The sequence below is a fragment of the Zalophus californianus genome, chromosome 4 (genome assembly GCF_009762305.2).
Source record: "Zalophus californianus isolate mZalCal1 chromosome 4, mZalCal1.pri.v2, whole genome shotgun sequence".
In the NCBI taxonomy this organism is placed as follows: domain Eukaryota; kingdom Metazoa; phylum Chordata; class Mammalia; order Carnivora; family Otariidae; genus Zalophus; species Zalophus californianus.
In genome coordinates, this window is record NC_045598.1 from 58,951,458 (window position 1) to 58,975,876 (window position 24,419).

At 35.6% G+C, this 24,419-nt stretch overlaps 1 protein-coding gene across 2 annotated transcripts in view; it reads right to left on the reverse strand.

Annotated features, from left to right (window-relative positions):
- Positions 1 to 24,419, reverse strand: part of NEGR1 (neuronal growth regulator 1) — an 857,231-nt gene that overhangs the window by 273,268 nt on the left and 559,544 nt on the right. For both annotated transcript variants that reach the window (XM_027620493.2, XM_027620504.2), the window contains exon 4: positions 8,179 to 8,310. In XM_027620493.2, the coding sequence (XP_027476294.1) occupies positions 8,179 to 8,310 (132 nt within the window). The remainder of the gene's footprint in view (positions 1 to 8,178; positions 8,311 to 24,419) is intronic.

Here is a 24,419-nt window from a genome sequence, read left to right on the forward strand (position 1 = left end):
GACCCTGAAATCATGACCTGAGCCAAAATCAAGAGTCGAGGCTTAACCAACTGAGCCACCGAGATGCCCCTATATTCCCTTTATTTATACTATTTCTACCATATTAATCACTCCCTTCACACACATACATACATATGCACAAAATACAAATATGTTCAATAGCAGACTTAAAAATACTTGGCAATTCCTGCAAAGTTTAATCTTAATGATAAGGAAAAGACCCCAAAACCTTAATGAGTATGTCAGAGAAGTACACATGTAAGTGTGTATATACATTTGTCCCTTTCCTGATTGTCACCACTTTTCATCACTTTGGCATGAAATCATTTTCAACCCAGAGCATTTTCATCCTGTTAGAAATTGCTCTCTTACTCCTAGTTGATAATCAAACTCTATTATACCTATATATATAGGTATGTGTGTGTGTGTGTATATATATATATATATATATATATAAGTATATTTTTTGAACTGATAAATGCCAACTTAGAAATAGCTGTAAACAAAACAAAATAAACAGACTCTCGTCTAGCAAAAAGTTTTGCTTGGGTATTAAAGCAAGGACATTTTCCATCTTTCACTTTCAGAAAAAAAAGAGGAATAATAAAAATATGCACAGTTGCTTACTGCAGATGCACTTTGATTTTCCATGAACAAAAGGGTAAAAGATCAGTCATAGACCCTTAATACTAAAACTCTCAATACTAAGATAAAAGTATGGGAGAATACATTTAAGTTAAATTGAGAAGCACACTCATTAAGTAAAAATAGCCTCATTAAGTAAAAATAGTCTTGGCACATTAGTCATTAATTGAAGTGTATGTCTAAGATTTAAAACAAAGGACCAATTATACCTCCTTCAATAGAAGAAATCATGTATTCCTTAACTGCATGTTTAATAACATAGTTTTACTTCAACTGAGGAATTATATAAACCATAGAATTAAATCTGAACTTTTTACACCATGGAAGTCCCAAAGTGAAAAGAACAGGTTTAATTCTAAGATTTTTATGTTGTTCTATTGAGGAGAAAAGTTTTATTTAAAAATATGTTTTCTGAAAAAGAAATATGTTTTCTGGGTGATTATCCATATGTTTCTCATATTCAATGCTCAATACCTGTAGGGATTTTTCCTTCAAATTTCTTTGTTCCTCATATCTCTGTTAGCTAGAGTTGTTATTTAAAGTCTTTGTTTTGCCTTTGCCATGACAAAACAGGAATCAGCCAAGTATACTCCATAGATGTAGGAAATAAAAATATTTAAATACATTTCTTTATATTTAAATGTATCTCTGAATACCTCATTTTCTGATAGCTATTCTTTGATTGTGAAACTGGATCTGCATCTGCCTATGAAAATTCATCAACTCTTATCTAATCTTCCCCCCTTAGGTACCCACCCTCCTTCATATTCCCTTTTCTGGTCTCTGCCTGCTCACTGCAGCCAACAGACCAAGCAGTGTCTTGTGCCTGACTCCTACAGGACGAAGCAAAAAGTGCTGTTTCTGTGTGAGACTTCCCTTTCCTTGATTTTCTTAAAAAAAAAAAAAAAAAAATCTGTCCAATTCCGTTTTATCCTCAGATTTCATCAGGATCAGGCCTCTTAGAAGCCTTCCATGATACCCCAAGGCTGTATCTTGTGCCTTTCTGATAGCCTTGTGTAGTACTTAATGATGGTTTATCAAAGCACTTACCACACTATAACTATGTCTCTCTTATCTTTCTCTCTATATAGAGTTATATCTCTATAACTATGTCTCTAACTGTGTCTCTCTTATCTTTCTCCTTTCCTTCAAGACCAATATCCCAGGCCCTAAAACCTTGACAGTGTCATGGTAAGCAATAAGTAAATAGGTAAATAAATACATCTATCAGTGCAGATTTACTAAAGTACTTCATTATTACTCTGGAAATGGCATATGAATTAGTACTTTATTTAAGGGACAACAATATGCATTTTTTTATGCTCTGCCTTGTTTCAGATAAATGTTAATTAGCTTAGAATTAAACATAAAGTACGGGACAGTAGCCTAAATCATAAGCAAATGTGAAAGATGAGGTAAATGTAAAGTAAAGGTAGAGGCATAAAATGGTGCCAGAAATAAAAGCTAATGTGGTAATTATGAATTCAAATAATACTCATTTTTCTTCTGGTTCCACATAGTATCTTACCCATTCCAACTCTGAATGCTGGGGTTTTCTCTTTATTTGAGGTGATATGTACTTGTCTGTCATCTGCAATTTCTTACAGTCTTAAGTCTGAGATGTCTGCCTAACTTCCAAGGTTTTGGAGATAACTTATGAATAGACTAAAAAACTGGTCATTTCCCTAGAAAGCTTCCTCCTCCTCCTCCCTTTCCCCAGTGGCCCATCATTTCAAGCTTTGATACAATTGTACTAAGTTACACTAATTGGTACATTCTTTCCCACATGTTTGGAGCTAGTTATATTGGAAGATAAAGTGTACATTTGCATAAATGAATATGTATAAGATGCAAAATGATGCACAAATATGTGCCTATGATTTATTGGATGAAAACTTAGTCCACAGTACACCCAAAAATATCTTTACTGTTTGACCATAGGAAGAATATTCAATTCTATTTTACCAGAAATTATGTGTGCAAAACAATTTCTGATACCAAATAAAATAATCAATATAAAATCTGACTGTCATGAGTGAAAATCAAAATAATGTCTAGACAGACCTCTTTTACCTTAATCTGGTTGACTATTTTTTTCTGGTTAATTATCCTTCTTTTGTTCATGTCTGTTTTGTTCTTGAAAATAAGGGAAGTTATTAAATGTTTTAATCTCCTTGAACCTCAATTTTCTTATCTGCAAAAAAATGAAATTAGTGTTTCCTCTCTTTGGGTGAAAGCACTATATAAATGTCAGGTTATCTTTATTAAATCCACCTGAAAAATTTGGTTAAAAAATTGTATTGGAAGTAAATCACTCAACATACTATTTACTTATTGTCTTGGGAGAAAAAATGTAATCGTGGAGCAAACATAGTATTTTTTTTTCTGTCTAGTAGAATGGTTCACTAGGAGAACACCAATCTTTTTAATAATTCGCTCAATCAATGACTATTTTGGGGGGGTGCCTCCTATGGACCAGGTGCTGTATTATGTGATAAGAACACATCACTGTAAAAGGAAAGGAAAATCCGTTACTGCATAGAGCTTACATTCTAGAGTAAATATATCCAGAGAGAGAGAGAGAGAGAGAGAGAGAGAGAGAGATTTTTTCAATTGCCTACAATGAGCCAGACACCATTAATGTACATCATTGCATTTAATCCTTACCCAAACCTTGATAATTATGTATTATTGCCCTAAATTACAGAATTGAAAATTGAGACTCAGAGTGGTAAAGTGGTTTCCCAAGGTCTGAAAACCCATTAAATTATACAAGAGGCTTTCAAATAAGTAATATCTAACCATAAGGCCCACTATTATCCAAAGAGTTACTACTAACTGAAAGAATACACATAAACAGTATGTAGAACAAACAGCCTGTCACAAGATCAGAGAACCCACCCCTTCTACTGACACATTCATTTTGAAGGGTTACAGGCTTTCCTGATTTCTAATACCTGGGATCCTGCTTCCCTACAGAGATCTACATTACTTTATTAGTCTTTGATACTTTCTAAATTTTCCAGATTCTAGCTTTGGCTTCCAATGTGTCAACACTGCTGATTTTCTAGACTCTGGTCTTTCCTTTCCAAACCAGATCTTCACAGGTTTCTGTCTTTCCCAATTCAGTTGAATCTATGAGCTTTCTGGAACTCATTCATTCTTCCATTTTTAGTTAACAATTAAAATTATGGGACTAGAATCTTCTAGGCTTCTTCTAGGAATGGAATCTGTATGCAATTAAAACAGAGAATCTGTTCAACTCTAATCCACTAGCTCCCTCTGGCTTAGCTATTCAACCAGTTAAAAATTTGTTCTTTCTCGTTTTGTGTATGTGTATGTGTTTTAATCTCTCAAGACTGGGTTATGATAAAGTTCACAACTCCTTTTTATTGTTTTTGTTTGTTTTCAATTTGACAAGAAAATTGTACACATACTTATATATGTATGTAGATGTGTATATATTATATGTTTACAAAAATATAAATACAAATATACATTTATATGTATTATATGTGTATATATTACAAATATAAAGTTATATGTATATATAAAAGAATAAAATATACATAAAGAAAAGGAGAATAATCACCTATAAAATCTCCCTACTCAGAAACAAGCTTTGCATAGAATCTTACTATCCTATAAGCTTCTTCCTATCTATAGTAAGACTTTCTGTAAATAATTCAAAATTTGCTGATTTATTCAATCAACCAACTCACCCAATCTGTATAAAATAAGTCAATTATATTAATCATTCCACTAAATTGCTGTTTAATTAAATTGAATAGAAATCCACATCAAAGTGATATAGGTAAAAAGTATGTGGCAAATAGGTTATTTATTGTATGCATGTGGTTTATATATGTGTGTGTGTATATATACATATATATATATGATATGGCAGACATTTTATATAAATAGTAAAATATTAAACATTTCTAACTTGAAGGGAACTAAATCTCTTTCTCAAATTAACTTACCACATAACCAGAGCTTATGAAAATTTATTACATTTCATCTTGAACCCCATTTGGGAAAAGGGACAAAGTTTCTCTTCAAATTATAACTCACAAAGCTACTGCAATTCTATATGCACATCATATTGATTAATAACAGTGAAAAGAAGCTCTGCCTTCAACTTGGCACGATTCTATCTTCAGGGAATCATCACGTTATCAGGAGATGTGCAGTTCCGTGCTGGTAACATAGACCACTGTGCTCAATTTTGGGATTTGACAAACTAAAGTTTATTCAGTAGGCTTTGGCTAATTTCCTTTGGGAAATCAGTTCAGTAAAATCCATAGATAGTGCTGGATTTTTGATTTTTAAAGGGACAAATTCAAAAAATTAACACTTTCCAAACCTCTTCATAACCAGGAACATATATAGGCATACACTTACACACTTACATGGCTTAAAAATCACTGGTATCTGTGTGACATAACCATTCCAAACTAAGGCAAAATTTAGGTCTTGACCAGAAGTCTGAACAGAACTCATCACTTACATAAAATGTTGATTCCACAGGTGTAAATCTAATTAGTCAATCAGTATTAAACACAATTCTTCCTGGCACATTTAGGGAAAGGTGAGCTATTAAAGGTATAATTTGGGAAGGAGCAGAAGACAAAACTGTTTAAAATCATTAAAAAGTCCTGTTGAGTTCACTTTTTAAAAAGTTGTGAGCTATGTTAATATAATGTTGGCACCAATATTTCCATTTATGACTGTACTTTATCTAACTGAAATTGATTCTTAAAAAACATAGTCTGTAGTTATAATTTATTTTTTTAAGATTTATTTATTTATCTTAGAGAGAGAAAGAGAGAGAGAGTGTGGAGGGGGAGGGGCAGGAGGAAAGGAAGAGAAAGAATCCAAAGCCGACTCCCTGCTCTGCTTGGAGCCCACCCTGAGATCATGACCTGAGTGGAAATCAAGAGTCCTACGGTCAACCAACTAAGCCACCCAGGCACCCCTGTAGCTATAATTTAAAAAGCACCTCCTTAACTTTTTTTTTTTTTACTTTTCTTCTTTTCCTACCTGTTTTCCTTCTTAAATTAAAGTCGATTAACAAAGTCTTCTTTCCCACCTCTTCTTAGGTTATCGGCACCCTACAAAGGCCACTGAAGCATCCCTTTCAGCTAATGGAATATCTCTAGGCTCTGCTTCAAACTTTCGTGCTCCTGTCCTGTGTTGAAAGATAATTCGCCATAAGTTTCTCCTGTTTCTGCACATCTTGGAAGCAGAGACACTGAACACTTGCTTTTGTTCCTGACTGACTTTTTGAGAATGTTTGTATAGTGAACATTCTTGAAAGACAGAAGTAGTTTTCCCCACGGAGCAAACAGCAGGTTTGTTTACAGTCCAGTATAATAAAGGTAAGTTCTCCCTCTGCAGCAAAGGGCAGGTTTCCTTGCTGCCATTATTAAAAAAAATGAATTTCTTAAGCTCAGGGAGCTTCAGCTATGACATAAACCCACTGTGTGTATAGGTGTCACCTAGCCCTCATCATATCACCCTGTAGTAACTGGAGCTTGGGGACCTGATGCAAAAAAAGTGACAATACTCTGTCTGGCTACTGCTATCACTGTGGGTAACAAACGGCCCTTTGTCTCTGTTTTCTGCCAGCATCCAAGAAACTGTGGCAGATCTTTCACAGTTCTTGACATTTTGTTTCCCCAGTCCTTCTGCTTTATAAGTAGATTCTCTTCTCCCCCAGATCCTTTCGATGTTGACTCGTTTGGTTGGTATATTTTTCTTTTCAGTTTCTCTCCACATGTCTGCCTCCTTAGTTGACCTTTCTGTCTCAGATTCCCATTTTTCCAGGGGAAAAAAGAGGATCTGATTAAATGATAAGTGACAAGGAATTAAAGACAGAAGGATAAAAAGGATGAAAGAGAAAGTGTGAATACCAAGGCAAGTACGGCTTATACATGGAGCATGGCCCCAAACCCATACCACAGCTGGGTTTGTTATTCTACCCCTATTAAAGACACTGTTTTAGAGATGTATTGGAGCTGGCTGCATTACTGCCGTGGGGGGGGGGTGCCTTGCTTATCTGACAGTTTGACTCTACCTTTTCATTTCTTAGTGTTCACTGCTGAAAATATTACTTCTTTACCTCTTTTTCCAACCCTCCGACAATAAAATCAGTAGACTTATATTCAGATAAATACAGTTAGTGATAAAATAATCAGGAATTTTTACTTGCTTATTATCTCTTATTTCAGCGAGTTCCAGAGGGATGAGCAGTAGTAGCCCCCTGCAACATGAGTCCTGAGAATCAGTAGAAACTTATTATAGATGTAGATTTCCAGGTCATATACCCCATAGATTCTGATTTAGTAGAGTTGATTTCCGTGTTTGGTGATCTTCTTGGGTGAATCTGCTAAAGTTTGTCTACAGAATATGAGAAACTCTGCCCCAGAAACTGCCTCTTGATCCAGTAATATGCACATTTGTTCAGTCTCAAAGAGATAGTTGAACCCCAAATATACAGATTAGTCACAAATGTTAGTTGATGGCAATGATTTGCCTTGACAGACACTCCATTGCCAGGTGTGTTTTCATAGTTATTTTTTGGCCCATGAAATTGAAAGATTCATATTGATATGGAAAAAAAACTACTTAGTTTAAACATTTTGGAATATATTTGGAACGATTCCTTCTCCTTATGATATGTACATTACTAGCAATGGCCATATGCAGAAAGGTATATATAAGTGGAATGAAAAAAGTTGAAGCTGTAGCTTATAAACACCTTTAGTAAAATATTGTTCTCCTAAAAGTATCTTATTTGAATAAGTTAAACAATGTGAAAACTTTTGAAAGACTAATAAGGGGGTGTTTTTGAAGAGTACAGACTATTTCAGTCATTGCTATTGGGATCATAAGATATAAAATAGGATGTTAGTGAAAAACATCTTCTATCAGTGTTTGAGATTCATGTAGAGAGGGTGTAACTTAATGACATTCGTAGTTCTGCAGTTATCTCTTATTATTCTAACTCCCTAATAATGATGCTCATGGGAAAATTCTTGATTCATTTTCTCAATATTTTTCAAACTAAATAGAATTAAATAACTCAAGTAATAGATATATCACCACAACAGCTCTTCTCCTTGAGGACAGACCAGCCTATTTAATTTCCATTGGGTTTGATTGGGAGTTTCACACTTAAATTTAATCAGAAGATACTCCAGGTGAAACTCATGAGAACAAAGAAAATGCCATGTGTCTACAGTACTCTAGAGATAGAGATACTGTAGTTTAGAATGCCAGGAACTACAGCACTATTGGAAACATTTCCATCTGCACATCAAACTGAATTATTGTGGCATTACTTGGGACAACTAATGTTACATAAAACAATTTGATCGATATTCTAACATGGACACACTTTCACTATCAATAGGTGGTCTTTATCAATAAGAGCACCTCTTAAAAAAAAAGCAACATAAATTCAGACAGTGTATTTCAGATATTTATCTTTTCACTAAAGTTATGTTGACAAAAGGTTACAGGACTTACAGTTTACGACAAGTTTTACTTTTTTCACATCTGGGAATGACACATCATTTTCCGCACTACATTCATATTCTCCGGCCTGGTCCCTTGTAATTCCATAAATGTCCAAATATTGTCCATTTTCAAATGGTTTTGCTACAAGAAAAAAAGTACAGCATGTTTAATTGTAGCCGCCTGAGGCTTCATTCAAATAAAATAACAATCTCATGTCTTCCTATTAGATACTGCTGACACAACAATCCCAAATGAAACTGGGGGAATTATTAAACCCTTTGTTCTCCTATGTTCAGAGGAAAAGTCAGAGAAAAAAGCAGAAACTGAACAAGGGATACTATAACAACTGTTTCCCCTGAACAGGATATACATGTGTTCTTTTTAATTGATTGCAGTCTCCTAACCTCGTCACACATCAAATAGAGCTCTACACATTTCTGTAATTGAGTTCAACAACCTTCTAGCAGTGTAGATGAAATTCACTAATATGGCTTGGTACATATTGACTTATACAGTGTAAGCTAGCAAGCTGACACTTAACCTAACTAAATGTTGCTTTTCTTTTGGGAAAATTTCATACTTATTCTCAAGGTTTCAAGGCGGATGGCTTGATAAGAGTATAGAGATACATTAAACCATTGCTGCATTTCAGTTTCCAAAATTACTAATTTTATAAGGGAGGCACACTGTATATACTATATATAATCGATCCAATAAACTTCAGGAAAAAATATGGTTCTCAAACTAAGAGTTAAGTGGTGGTAAAACCTAAATTATCTTTATTTTTTAATATCCCAAGAAAAATATTATTTGACTAAATATAGCATTAGAGTAAAAATATAAGGACATAATCAAAGATGAAAAAAACACTTGCAAATGAATGAAATTTGAAAAAAAGGACTCCTTTCTGAAATAATAGAATTTTGATTTACTTGAAAGCAGAGACTCAGGCAGGAGGGATCCTGATTATCAGATGCAGTGGAGGAAGAATAAGTAATTTCTGGGGTTGGGGGGGGCGGCTCTTACATAAATCTTGAAAAATCACATTTCAATGCATACCCAAGAGAACTGGAAAATGATACAATTATTCCATTAAATGGTCTGTTTTCAAAAGTCAACCTTATTTCTGTTTTTAGTCTAGTCTCTTGCCATACTACATAATGCTGTAAAAATTAGAAAACTAGTAAGAAGATTCAATTTTATATGAATAGAGCAAAATGGAATGTAGTTATGGTGCTCCAAATCCAAAATCTATGTCAATTAACAAAAAAATGTTTTACCTGTGGGCTCCCTTGTCTGGGCCAATATCAGTCACTACACAGTTTGCCCTCAGGTAGCTATGACTGTGTTAATTGAAACCTGGAGTGTTTAGAATATATTGGATTACATCATTTCTCCATTTTATCTGGCTGCTCCTAAACTGTAGTTAGGGAAGAGTTACACTTCTAAAATGATACTTGGCTGATATGCTATTTCAGTTACACAGAGGTGAGCTTACAAAAGCCGCAATTGCCCTCAAATCCATATTCTTAAAATCTGATTTTATAACTATTTCCTTAGCTCAACCCAATGCCCTTATCTGACTCCATACATTAATATAATATTGATTTTCTACTGTTTCCTTCTTTTTATTTTACTTTCACCCTTACAATGAAGATTATCTAGGCTTAAATGTGTCTATAAAAACTATTGAAATATAGGGAGGATGAAATCCTTATTCACATCCAAAAATTTTTAAAGTGTAACTTGAATTACAAAGGAGATATTAAATGCAAATTAAAGTATGGGTAAAATTGATATACCATAACTAAATAACCTAGTTCGCCAGTCAAAAAATGAAGCCAATCATGTGTGAGAAGGTAAAAAAATTGTGAAACTTCATAAAAACAAATTTATTAGGGTCTAATTTATTTATTTTTTTTATTTATTTTTTTTTTTAAGATTTTATTTATTTATTCATGAGAGACACAGAGAGAAAGAGAGATAGAGAGGCAGAGGGAGAAGCAGGCTCCCAAGGAGCAGGGAGCCCGATGCGGGACTCGATCCCAGGACCCCGGGATCATGACCTGAGCCGAAGGCAGACGCTCAACCATCTGAGCCACCCAGGCGCCCAGGGTCTAATTTATTTTTAATATTAAAATGTTACATGAACATTCCTATTTCACATCTATTGAATGTTTGTCCCTGGGAGATGTGTGTGTGTGTGTGTCTGTGTGTGTGTATAATTAGTGGTCTAAAACAGCATTGAAGGATAGCTTTCAGCTTTGAGTTTCTGATAGGGATCACAGGCTGAGATAGGTCCTTACAATCTGCTTTCTCCTTTCCCCTTATATAGTTCCTCTTTCTGCTGCCTGGGTACTTTATCCTTTAGTCCACTCTGATAACTTCTCATCTTTCAGGTCTCTGATTAACCAATATGTCCTCAGAGAAACTTTTCTTGACTTAGTCACTACTCAGTCTAGTAGCTCCATGTTACATTCTTTCAAAAAATGAAACAAAAAAGCCTGCACTAATGTTATGTAGTATATACATGTTTGCTATTACTTATTTAACTATCAACAACTTTTAAAATACTTATCTTTCTGTTATACTATGAATTTTGTGATATATGGACTCCTGGGGGTGGCTCAGTCAGTTGAGCTTCCAACTCTTGGTTTTGGCTCAGGTCATGATCTCAGGGTCCTGAGATGGAGCCTGGTCTCAGGCTCCATCCTTGGCAGGGAGACTGCTTGAGATTCTTTCCCTCTCTCCTTGCCCCTCTCCCAACTTGTGCATCCATGTTCTCTCTCTCTCTCAAATAAATACATAATTCTTTGTTTTAAAAATTCTGTGTGGGCCGCCTGGGTGGCTCAGTCAGTTAAGTGTTTGCCTTCGGCTCATGTCATGATCCCAGGGTCCTGGGATCGAGTCCCGCGTCGGGCTCTCTGCTCAACGGGGAGTCTGCTTCTCCCTCTGACCCTCTGCTGCTCCCCCTGCTTGTGCTCTCTCTCTAAATAAATGAAATCTTTAAAAAAATTCTGATATAAAAGGCTACATCTTACTCAATATTTAATATTGGCTCTATGAACATTTGTTGACTATATCATTAAAGAAAAATAACATGATAGAAAGTCCAGAAAATATGACATTTCATTAGAGATTAATTTTCTTATTCAAACAATTGTTATCCATGACACCATAAATAAAAATAATATTTACCTTTTATTGATTCCTTATTATGTGTAAGGTACCATGATAAATGCTTTTCCTTTTTTTAAAGATTTAATTTATTTTAGAGAGAGTATGAGTGGGGGGAGGGGCAGAGGGAGACAGAATCTCAAGCAGACTCTCTGCGGATTGTGGGGTCTGACTTGGGGCTCAATCTCACAACACCGACATCATGACTGAGCTGAAATTAAGAGTCAGACACTTAAGTGACTGAGCCACCCAGGCACTCTGATAAATGCTTTTCATTATGAATTCCTCAGTTAACCTTAGGTAAATGCATCAGGTAGGTTCTGTCATATAGAATAAGATTCTATATGGTTAAAGAAGTTAAATATCTTGTTAATGGATCCAGTGACTGATATGAAAGTAAGAATTCCAAAACCTACATGCCTGAAATGCTGCATTAGTTTTCTCACTTGTAAATGGTAATAATAAAAATGCCTCTTCACTGCAAGAACTAAATTAGGCCATATATGTGTAATCCTTGCTCTCAGAACTATAAAGACCATATGGATATTGATTTGATCTCTGAATTATTAGTTTTCCATAGCTGCCATAACAAATGACCACAAATTTACTGGTATAAAACCATATAAATTTATTATCTTATAGTTCTATAGGTCAGAAGTCCAGAACAGGTCCATGGTAACTGGAATAAAGGGTCCTCCAAAGATATTCATGTCCTAATTTTTGGAGTCTGTGACTCTATTAGCTTTCATGGAAAAAGGGACTTAGCAAATGTGTTAAGTACCTTGTGATAAAGAGACTATGATGGAGGGCTCAGTCTAATCATATGAGTCTTTAAGTGTAGCATGTGGAAGAGTGGGTCAGTGAGATGTGACATGAGAAGTCACCACAGATGACTTTGAAGATGGAGGAAGTGGAACACAAGCCAAGTGGAAAGAGCCAAAGCTGTGTCCTCTGGAAACTGGGAATGGCCCTCAGACGACAGCAAAAAAATGGATTCTCTTCCAGAACTAAAAAAAGAACACAGCCTGTCAATACTTTCCTTATAATCCGGTACAACCAGTATCCGATTTCTGAACTATAGAAGTGTAAAATAGACGTGTTTTAAGCCACTAACTTTGTAGTGATTTGTTACAGCAGAAATACAGAACTCATACAGGGCCTCCTTGGACTAAAATCAAAGTGTCAGCAGTGAAGGATTCCTTTCTGGAGGCTCATTAGCTCATTCAGGTCATTGGGAGAATTAAGTTTCTTGCTACTATGGTACTGAGAACCTCATTTCTTTGGTAGAAGGCCATTTTTAGCTTCTAGAGGTCCCCTCATTCCTTGCCTCTTAGCTCTTTCCTTCATCTTCCAAGCCAGCAAATGGTGGGTTAAGTGCTCTCTCACTTTGAATCTTCAGGGCTTCTTTTCCATGTCCATCTCTCTGAACGACTCTTCTACTTTTAGGGACTCCTGTGATTCAATTGAGTCCATCTGCCTAATCCAAGATAATCTCCTCATCTCTAGTTCTTAACTCTAATCACATCTACAAAGTCTCTTTACCATGTAAGGTAACATAGTCACAGTTTCCAGGGATTAGGACATGGACATCTCTGGGGGTCATTATTCCACCAACCACACTTGTTCAGTAAACGTGCAGTTATTTTGCGCATACAAATTGTGATCTGCCTATAATTTTCAAAGACAGCAGAAAAGAAAATGTGTGGTCGAACTGATAAAGTTGCTGAGTTCATTAATACCTCTGAAAAATATGAGTGAAGTTCAGAAAAATAAATTTAATTAAGACATTCTTTTGGAAGCAAATGCTTTTCAGGAGAATGTACTGCAAACCTAACAGATAATGTGATTCGGGGAAGTGTTATTAGAGCCCAGAAGTAGCGGGGTTTGAAGAAGCAATGAGAGCAGGGTGTATGGGTAGATAAAATCATGGAAGCCACCTACTGAAGTGATTGCAACAGAGGTTTCAGAAGCATACAAAAGCAACCAGTAAATAAAAGGCTCAGTATTTTGATTTGTTTTGTTACATATATATATAATAGTCCATCAGACATTAATGAAGGAAAGTTCTTAAGTCAGCTCACAACCATTTCCTTCCTGCCTTCCATCAAATGACATTATTTGTCAGTGCCAAGATCACTGACTAGTGAACAAAACTGTTTTCATTTCAAAGAGCTTATAGTTTACAGTGGAAACAAAAATATAAGCAGGCAATTTCAGTAAAGTGATAAGTATATTTGGAGTAAATATAGGTACTATGCTGTCATAATTGTGCTGGTGTAACTTCAAGAAAAACTTCAAAAAATGTGTTCAGGCCAGAGCATTCATGTAGTGGAAGGCCTTGCACGGCTTTGAAGGAACATGTCTGTCCTTTGACTTAAAAGAATAATTACAGTGTTACAAGTAAAAGAGTACAACAAATTTGAGTATTTTAAAATACTATATTTTAAAAAGAACTCTGGAATTCTCCTCCCAGTTACATTTAGGAATAAAGATCAGACCTACCTCCTTGCCATAAGCCACTAGAGAAATGGAAAAAATATATAAAACAACTCGTTTCAGACATTGGACAACAGGCCACAGAAGACTGTGATCCCTGAAGCAAACAAGGGCAGCCCTACAATTGATCTCCATAACATTCTATCTCCCTGCGCCCAGTGATCTTGTTGACTTGTGCTAAGACTGGAATTCCCGCAGGCCACGGGGGCTGCATGAAGTGGTACTGAGTTCTAGAGAGAAGGAACACACAGTGACAAAAAAAGCTATAGAAATCTACATGTGCTTCCTTGTCTTTACTGCAGACGAGGTTGTACATGCATAGGGAGAAATCCCAAAATGTTGGGAAAAGAATAACGGTAGAATTTGTATGCTGAACAATTCCTAGAGCTTGAACAAGTTGAGGAGACATTTGCTCTCTGACCAGAATGGGCGGGCCTCTGTAATTATTCACTGGATACTCCAGAGGGCTTATGTCTTAGTAATGGGACTTTAAAAAAAGCTGGAGCAAAGACTCTTCTAGACCTGCTCTTTAAAGCTTTAAAACAGGGGCGCCTGGGTGGCTCAGTCCATTAAGGGTCTGCCTTTGGCTCAGGTCATGATCCCGGGGTCCTGGGATCGAGCCCTGCGTCGGACTCCCTTCTTGGTGGGGAGCCTACTTCTCCCCCTCCCTCTGTCTGCTGCTCCCCCTGCTTGTGCTCTTTCTTTCTCTGTCAAATGAATAAATAAATAAATAAAATCTTTAAAAAAATTAAAGCTTAAAAACAGGGTTCAATGGACCAAAATTATCTCTAAATTATATAGCTTCATGTAAGAAAAAGGAAGGGCACTTTTTAAAGGACTAAAATATACCCTGGACAACCAACAAGCTAACAACACAATGTTCAGTATCCAGTTTAAAAAATTACTGCATATTCAAATAAGCAGGAAACTGTGAACAATAACTAGGAGACAAATCAGTCAACAGAAAGAGATCTAGAAGTGATAGAGATGATAGAACCATCAGACAAAGATGTTAAAATAGCCCCCATTATAACTATGTTCAAGTATTTAGGGTAAAATGTGAATATAATGAGGAAAGGAATGGAAAATAGAAAAAAAAATTAATCCAATGAGAATTCTTGACATTGAAACACAAACTATCTCAGGTGAAATATTAATTGGCTAAAATTAACAGCAGATTAGACATTGAAGAAAAAATATTAAACTTCAAAGCATAGCAAGAGTATTTAGTATATATCCAACCTGACAGAGGAAGAAAAAAGTACTAATAATCAATTAAATAGAAGAATCTCAGTGACATATGGCACAATATAAAAATTTCTTATATATGGATATTGGGGCCCCATGAAGTGGGTAGAAAAAAATATTTGAAGAAATAAAGGTTTGACTATTTTCCAGATTTGATGCACACAATAAAACAGCAAATCCAAAAAGTTAAAAATCTCCAAGCAGGATAAACACAAATAAAATCATTCAAAAGCAACATAATAATCAAATTTCTGAAAATCAGAGAAAGAGAGAAAATCCAAAAAGCAGCCAGAGACAAAATACTCATTACATATGAAGAAAGAGAAATAAGTATTTTTCAGACTTCCAGTCTGAAACTACGTAATCCAGTTGACAACAGTACATCAGAATAAAAGTTTAAAATCAGTCCTGCAAGCTTCAACCTTAAGAAGCTAGAAAAATAAAAAAACTTAAAATGAATAGAGTTGTAGAAATAATAGTGAAAATCAGCAAAGTTAAAAATGGACAATCAATAGAGAGAATCAATGGAACCAAAAGCTATCCTCAAAAGATCATGAAAGGGATAAAACTTAGCCAGACTGATAAGAAGAATGAAAAGAAAGACCACACAAATTACCAATATCAGAGATGAAAAAGAGGCCATTACTATACTTACTATACTATACTGAATAGCTACTAAGTAAATGTTAAGAAGAAAAACTACCTACCATTTAACTCAAGAATTTAGATGACATGGGCAAATTCCTTGAAAGACATGAATCTTCAAACTGATTTAGAAGAAAAGGAAAAATCTGAATATTCAATATACATTCATGAAAAGAAATTGAATTTGTAATTTGAAAAATTACCAACAAAGAAAACTTCAGGATCATGTTTATTAAGATTTTAAGGAAGAAATAATACCACATATACAAAGTTTTTCTGAAAATGAAGGAGGGGGAAATTTCCCCAATTCATTTTATGAGGCTAGCATTATCCTTAATATCAAATTAAAGATGCCAAAAGGAAAAAAAAAAACTTATAGACACAAAAATATTTTGAGGGGTGCCTGGGTGGCTCAGTCATTAAGCATCTGCCTTCGGCTCAGGTCATGATCCCAGGGTCCTGGGATCAAGCCCCACATTGGGCTCCCTGCTCAGGGGGAAGCCTGTTTCTCCCTCTCCCACTCTCCCTGCTTGTGTTCCCTCTCTCACTGGGTCTTTCCCTGTCAAATAAATAAATAAAATCTTAAAAAAAATATTTTGACAAATATTTAGTAAACAAATCCAGTAATATTTAAAATGATAATACACCATGACCAAGTGTCGTTTATCCCAGGATTGAAAGGGTGGTTGTACAACTAAAAAAAATTAAACAATGTAATTCACTATATTAAGAACAACGAAAATATACAAGTATCTCTAGGTGCAGATAAATCATTGAAAAAATTCAATATTCATTCAAGATAAAAAATTTCAGGAAACTGAGAATTGAATGGTACTTTCTCAACCTGACAAAAACTTTTATGAAAACCCTATATCTGATCTCATATTTAATGATGTAAGGGTGAACACTTTCCCATCCAAGATGAGGGTCAAGGCAAGACTGTCCACTCTGACCCAAATCTCACATCTTACACAAAGTAACTCAGCAACCACCATTGACCTAAATGTGAATCACAAAACTATAAATATTCTAGAAGAAAACAAAGGAGAGAATCTTTATGACCTTGACTTAGCCTAAGAGGTCTTAGATATGACACCAAGAGCACAAGCCATACAAGAAGATATTGGTAAACTGGATTTCATCAAAGGTAAACAATGTTTGCTGTGCAATAAGCACCATTAATTAATGGCAAGTCACGTAATGGGTGAAAACCTTGTAAATTACATATTAGACACAGGACTTGTATCCAAAATATATAGGAACTCTCAAAACTCAGTAAAAACATACAACCTAATGAAGAAATGGGCAAAAATTTTAAACACACTTTATTAAATAAAAATACTTAGATAGTAAATAAGCATCTCAAAAGATAATAAACATGATTAGTCATTAAGAATATGAGGAAACAAAACAAAAAGAGATTTTGCTCTATATGTATTAGAATGGCTAAAACAAACAAAAATGGATTAGTGCTAGCAGGAAGCAGAGCATCTCCAGCTCTCCTGCATTGCTGGTGGGGATGTGAAATGATAGTCCTTTTGGAAAACAGTTTACCAATTTTTCATAAAATTAAACATGCATTTACCATGTTCCTAGCAATCTCATTCCTAGAAAAATGCACACAAAAGCCTGTATACAAATGTTTATATTATTATTTTAAGGTTTTAAAAATTAATTTGAGAGAAAAAGAGAGCATGCATGAACAGGGAGACAGTAAATCTCGAGCAGACTCGGCACTGAGCACAGGGCCCAATGCTGGGCTCGATCTCACAACCCATGAGATCATGACCTGAGCCGAAACCAAGAGTCTGACACTCAACCGGCTGAACCCCCAAGTGCCCCTGTTTATATTATAGTTTTATTGACAATTATTAAAAAGTGGAAACAACCCAAATGTCACTTTAACCAGTGAATTAGTAAACAAACTGTGGTAACTCCATATAATGCAGTACCATTTGCCAATAAAATTATTCATATATACATAACTTGGATGGATCTCAAATACATTTTACTAAATGTATTAAGACTCAGATGGCTACATGTATGGTTTCATGTATAGGACATTCTGGAAAGAGCAAAACTGTAGAGGTAAAGAATAGATCAGGTTTGGCCACGGGTTGGGGGATGGGAGGCTGGTGGACTACAGAAGGGCAGCATGAAGGAATTTCTTAGAGAGATGAAACTGTTCTGTATCTTGACTGTGGGCATGAATATGTGAGGACTCATTTGTCAAAACCCATAGACATAGACATAGACATACTACCACACATCCACTAAAATGGACAAATTAAAAAGATTTGCAATGCCAAATATTGGTAAGGAGGTGGAGCATGTAGCACAGCTGTCTCTTAAGAAGGCACATCAAAGTCCCTGTTTTCCAGTGCTTTCAGTCCTACAGGGAAGGAGAGAATTTTAGGAGTATTCTAATTTGGTTCTTGGTTAATCACATTTTAGAAGTTCCATAGAGGTGATGTGAATTACACCTCATTTTGCTATCTGTTGCCTTAGGATTTCAGCTGAAGTTTCCATTTTAGCATCTTATTATATTAGCTTTATGACCTAGGGCTTTCTGTGAATAATATACTCTCTACTCCAACCTCTGACCAGAGAATAGAACTTTGACTTCTTTGGTGTTTAATTATTATTACAAGTTCACATACAGAAATAGTATTCATAAAAGATTACCTGAAGGAAATTCATTCATTTCTTTGGCTATTTAAAATTTTTCTTTTCAGAGTAAGCTGGTACATTAAAAAGCTGTACACTTGCACTACTTTATTTTGGTTCTTACTGAATTTCCTTTACCAAACCTTGCTTTGGTGTTATCACACCAGTGTTCATTGACAGCCAATATAAGAAAGGCCATATGAGACTTCCTATTACATTTTTATCAGAAAAGTTACTGAGGTCCTGCTGTTATAATCAATGTATCGACTTTCTGAGGATCCATGGGAGAAATTCTTTGTGCATCTTAGTACCAGGAAAAGCTCTGCTTCTGACATCCTAATTTGCTTTGATATTATGATCCATGATCTTGTAAACTGTTTCTCTTTTTCCTAGGCCTCTAGGAAATTTAAAGCCAAGATAAAGGAAAATATACTTTTGATGTCTCTACGCTTAATGGTGTTTTGAGGATCATTAAGTAATATGTGGACAGATCAGGACATCATAAATAAGAATAGCACAAGCTATTTGGAAAATAGCTATATTACATAAAATGGAATAGAACTGTGTTAGAATCAAATAGATTAGATGATTTCCTATTGGCTATTACTATGGAGCCTTTGGATCTTGCTTTGTGTACAAGCAGAAATATTGGCTCAGCATAGAGAAAACAAAGAAGGATGGTATCCAATAGGAAGGCTGTAATATTTGGGACACCACCTCAAGATCATCAAACAGCATTTAAGCAAATGAACATGGTGACACTTCTAAGTCATTTAGCATCTTGAGGAAGTAGATATATACCAACAGTTATTGCAAAATGTATTCTCATGGATGGTCATGTCAGAAAAAGGGAAAAGAAAAAAAAGATATTTTATAACAAAAATAGAGAAGGAAGTAATTAAGACTGTGGGCTTCAGAGTAGATGCACTAGGTTTCAGTGATCTGGGTCAATTTTTAACTTTTCTCAGGGTTAATTTTGTCATATAAACAAAAAAACAATATCGACTTCACAAGGCTATTATGAGCACTGAGTGTAAGAATATGTATAGAACTGGGACACTGGGTGGCTCAGTTCATTAAGTGTCAGACTCTTGATTTTGGCTTAGGTCATGATCTCAGGGCTGTGAGATCTATCCCTGCATCGGGCTCTGCCCTGGGCATGGAGTCTGCTTAAGAGTCTCTCCCTCTCCTCCTGCCCCTCCCCCACCTCTTTCTCTCCCCTCTCTAAATAAATAAATAAATAAATGCAAAAGTTAAAACTTAAAAAAAAGAATATATATAAAGCCCTTTGCAAAATCCCAATAAAATTAAACACACATATATATTTTTAAATATTTTTATTTATTTGAGAGAGAGAAGAGAGCGAGAGAGAGCACAAGCAGGGGGGAGCAGCAGAGGGAGAGGAAGAAGCAGGTTCTCCACTGAACAGGGAACCCAGTGTGGGGCTGGATCCCAGGACCCTGGGATTATAACCTGAGCTGAGGCAGACGCTTAATCAACTAAGCCACCCAGGCACCCAAAATGAATATTTTTATTGATAAAAAATATTAATAAAAATAACATTGAAATTATGATGTATTATTCAGTGTGTATAGTGTTTGTATTTAAGAGGTAAGAATTAGGTTGTCAGATCTCACAACATAATTTGATTTTGTTAAGCAAAGCCTATAGAGCCAGAAAAACAGTTTAATAGTGTAAAGAAAAAGACACAACACATATGCCTATCCCTATCCAGGTAGGGATCTAATTCACTCAGCATTTTACTAACAGATCCTTTCTTAACTGCTATCATGCAGTTTGGATTATGTGACTATTTTTCTGGCCTCTCTATATTTGGTGATTTGAGATGCATTTTCCCTGGAAGACAAGTGATTCCTTTTCCAATGGCAAGTTTAATCATTATTTTTCCTTTCAAAATTTAAATCAGAAAAAAAAAAAGGAAAGGGAAGTGAGATAACATACTGTACTTTATACTGGGAAAGAACTGCCTCTCTACCTCCTTCCCAGCTCTACCCCTAACACACACACTTTCTTCAAGAGGGGTAAATTACAAAAAGGAGTGCTTGCAAAGGAACTGGCTGTTACTGTTTATAGGGTTGCAGAACTAGGTTCTGCTCTGTCCAGGTTGAATCCATTTCTTGCTATGTATTATTTACGGCTCTATGAACGGAGCCATATATTACTGGCCTGAACCATGTGAAATCTCTATTATGTTCCATTTGAAAGTATTGTAACTTACCTGGATGAACTCGTCAACATATGCTATAGTCTAATAAAACTATCTTCTCCAAGTGACAATAGCTGCAGATATAGAAGATTCAACTGGGTAACAGGAAATTGCCTGACACTTCCACTGTGCCTGTAACACTGTATGGCCTTATATATATGTCCCTCAACGTATTTGTTCCCTATTTTTGCATCTGCAAAATAGGAATTGTTTTGTTCCTAGAATCATTCTTGTTGAGTAAACTCCAGTTACCGACATTCTTCTGTCATGTGAAACAGCCCAGTGCCTATGTAGGCTGCAGAGCTAATCCTAATTATATGCCATAACTCTCCTATGTGTATATATATATATACATTTTACAATTTTTTTGACTTTTTTTCTTTTTTAATTTTTTTATTATGTTATCTTAATCACCATACATACATTATTAGTTTTTGATGTAGTGATCCATGATTCATTGTTTGCGTATAACACCCACTGCTCCATGCAGTACATGCCCTCTTTAATACCCATCACCAGGCTAACCCATCCCCCCACGGCCCTCCCCTCTAGAACCCTCAGTTTGTTTCTCAGAGTCCATAGTCTCTCATGGTTCGTATATAAATTTTTAAAAATTTTCATCAAGGCCAAAGACTCAATCTACCACTATTTTTTAAAGCTGTGCTTAATATGAAATAGTACTGTGTTCCAGAAAAAAAATTCTTTAATAAATACTTTTTAGCAAACGTTGAATATTATGGACTGAATTGTGTAACCCTCAAAAGTCATATGTGACCCTATTTGCAGATATGTCACCCTATTTGCAGACAGGGTCTTTAAAGCAGGGATTAAGTTAAAATAAGGGGCCTTGAATCGGTATGACTGGTGTCATATAAAATGAAGAAATTGGACACAGGCATGCTCAGAGGGCTGATGTTCTGAAGGCTCCATGAGAAGAGAGCCATTTACCAGGCAAGGAAAGGGGCTGGAAATTGACCCTCCCTCAGACCCCGCAGAAGGAACAACTTTCATCAACACCTTGATCTTGCAAAATATGTTTCTCTTGGTTACACCACACAGTCTGAGGTACTGTATTATGGCAGCCCTAGCAAACAAATACAGATGGCATACAAAGGCAGTAAAGGGAGATCTTCTCTGTTCAGGGACATTAACTATATTTAAAATTCTTGGAGTTTGACGTATTGCCTCTTATTATTGGTTGAGTTTTCATTCCATTTTTTACAAATTCTAAATGTTTGTTTCTCCTATTTATCCTCAAACAGCACATAAAGTATCACAGGATGTATATAAGGGCCTGTCATTTTTTAAGATACTTGTGGCAAGTAAAAAAAAAAAAATCAAAGTGGTAATCCTTTCATTATTCCTTTTCTGTCCCCTTTATATGATTCTCTCTAATCTATTCTTATACTCCATCCTCTTCCCAGTAAACCAGGTATCCCTTTCTGTATGTTTAAAAGTCTGCCTATTTGTTCCAATCCCTTGATCTCTCCTACAGGACTTCATAAAAAAATCTGTAAGATTTTCTAGTATGAGCAAAACATTACTGTTTACCTCATATTTGGGTTGGTATTAGGAAAAGGGATAAAGTAAGAATTTGTGTTACAAGGTAGCACAGAAAAGAGTTTGAGGTAATAAAATTGTGCTACTGTCTCGGGAAAGAGTTCTAAAATCCTTCACGGTTTTGCCCCAAATACATCAAAACTTTGCTTTCAGCAAATTATTGTTTGGGCCAGCCCTTCTTGAATATGAATCAACATGATGATATATAAGGTCTAATGAGAAGGGTCTGTTCTTAACTCCCTACTCTCCCTACAGCCATTAACTTAGAAAATTAGGGAACTCAAATGTTCTGATTTATTAATACATAAAAATGTTCATTACATTTTTTAAGTTAAAGAATGAGAGGTAATTGGATGAAAGAATGATAGAATGAAGCAGGAATTAATATACAAAGTAATGAATTGCCTTGACTTTCCAGAGTTTGACCATCATTGCATCTTTCCTCCAACCCCAGTACGTCTGCCCTCTTCTTGATGGATCTGGAATTAATATCGAAAAATAGAAGCCAAGCAATTATTATCATCATCTTCAGGGCATCTCAGGCTACCAGTGATGGAGAAACCTATCAACATTGCATTCCCTCATCTTTCCAACATTTCTGGAAAGACTAGATAGATCCCACTATTTTTGAAATGTCAAGACCAAAGTGAGAAAGGCAGAAACTTTAAAGGACTTAGGATTCAAAAAATTCTAGTTTTACAAAATATAATATCATGAACTCATAAGGGAGCATGTGCTCAACATGATGACTATATCTCATATAGTGTCTGTTGACTAAGAAGAAAGCTAAGCTGAAAATGTCATTGTGATAAAGGTATACAATGGAATACAATCATTCTCCTTTTGATTATCAGATATTACTATAGGATTATAAGAGCAAATAAGAAGAAAATTATAACTGTATTGAGGAAAAAGTGAATGCAGAGATGATAGATATCCAATAGCACTTAAATGGTTTTTTTTTAACAGCGAAACAAGTGTTTCTATTGTACAATATTGGGACAGTTATGGAAGAATATATTGGTTGGTGACTAGAATATATAGGTTCAGTATAAGTAATATAATCTATTAACTCTATCAATGTTACCTCTATGCAAAAGGAGGAAAATAAAACTCTTCTGAAGCCACAAATCCCTATGTCTACGTAGCTAAATCAGAGAGCAGTGTATAAATGATCCATGCTTGCGCATGGGTGATGTGCTGATGGGCAGGCATCAAAAGCTTTGCCAACTATCAAACATATCCACTGCTGGTTTTCCTCACGCCCAAAGTTCCCATCATTATCAATTATTCTTTTAGCTGAAGACATTTCCCCCCCCCCAGAGACTCTTGATTAAATTACAAAAACTTAACTAAGAGACAAAACATATAAACCTATCAGTACATATTTCTTTAAGGGGCCTAAAGTCAAGTAAGTCTAAACAAATTACCTGATCTCATTTCAACAGCCATGATTTTTGTCTTTGGTATATTTGTAGTACCAAAGCAGCTACTAGCAAGAGAAGAAGATATTGGGCAAAATAAAGAAGAGGGGTGACTGGGTGGCTCCGTCAGTTAAGCATCTGCCTTCAGCTCAGGTCGTGATTTCAGGGTCCGGGGATGGAGCCCTGTGTTGGCTCCCTGCTCAGCAGAGAGTCTGCTTCTCCCTCTCCCTCTGTCCTTCCACCCCACTCATACTCTCCCTCTCGCTCAAGTAAATAAATAAAATATTTTAAAAAATAAAGTAGAATCACGTTTGTTGGTTTGTTTCACAAAAGCTACTGGATAGATGCTTCCATGACTCCTAAACGTCCAGTTTCATCATAATCTGCCTAAATGTGAGCACCATTATTCACAATCCTTGCTTCCTGTGAACTCGTTCCCTGCAGGAAATCAACAGTTAAAACTATTATCTTTACTTGGAACAGTGAGGTCAACAGTCATTTCTTCAGAGAAAACAGCCGCTAGCACTGCAATAGCCTTCCAAATATAACAGGTGGAAGCGAGTCAGATTAGATAAAAGTGTTAATTTATTTATAGCACAACAGAGGAGAAATCACAGATGCAACAAGTTTGCACATTTAAACACAAATCATTGACCCTGCCAGAGATTTAGGAAAGTAGATTTATTTCAAAGCTATGAAAAGAATTTTACTAAAAAATCGTGCATGCTTGGCAACTTTCCTTCCCTGAAGATTTCTGGTATTCATGTCACTTTTCTTTTTTAAAACTTATGGAAAGTTGATTCCCC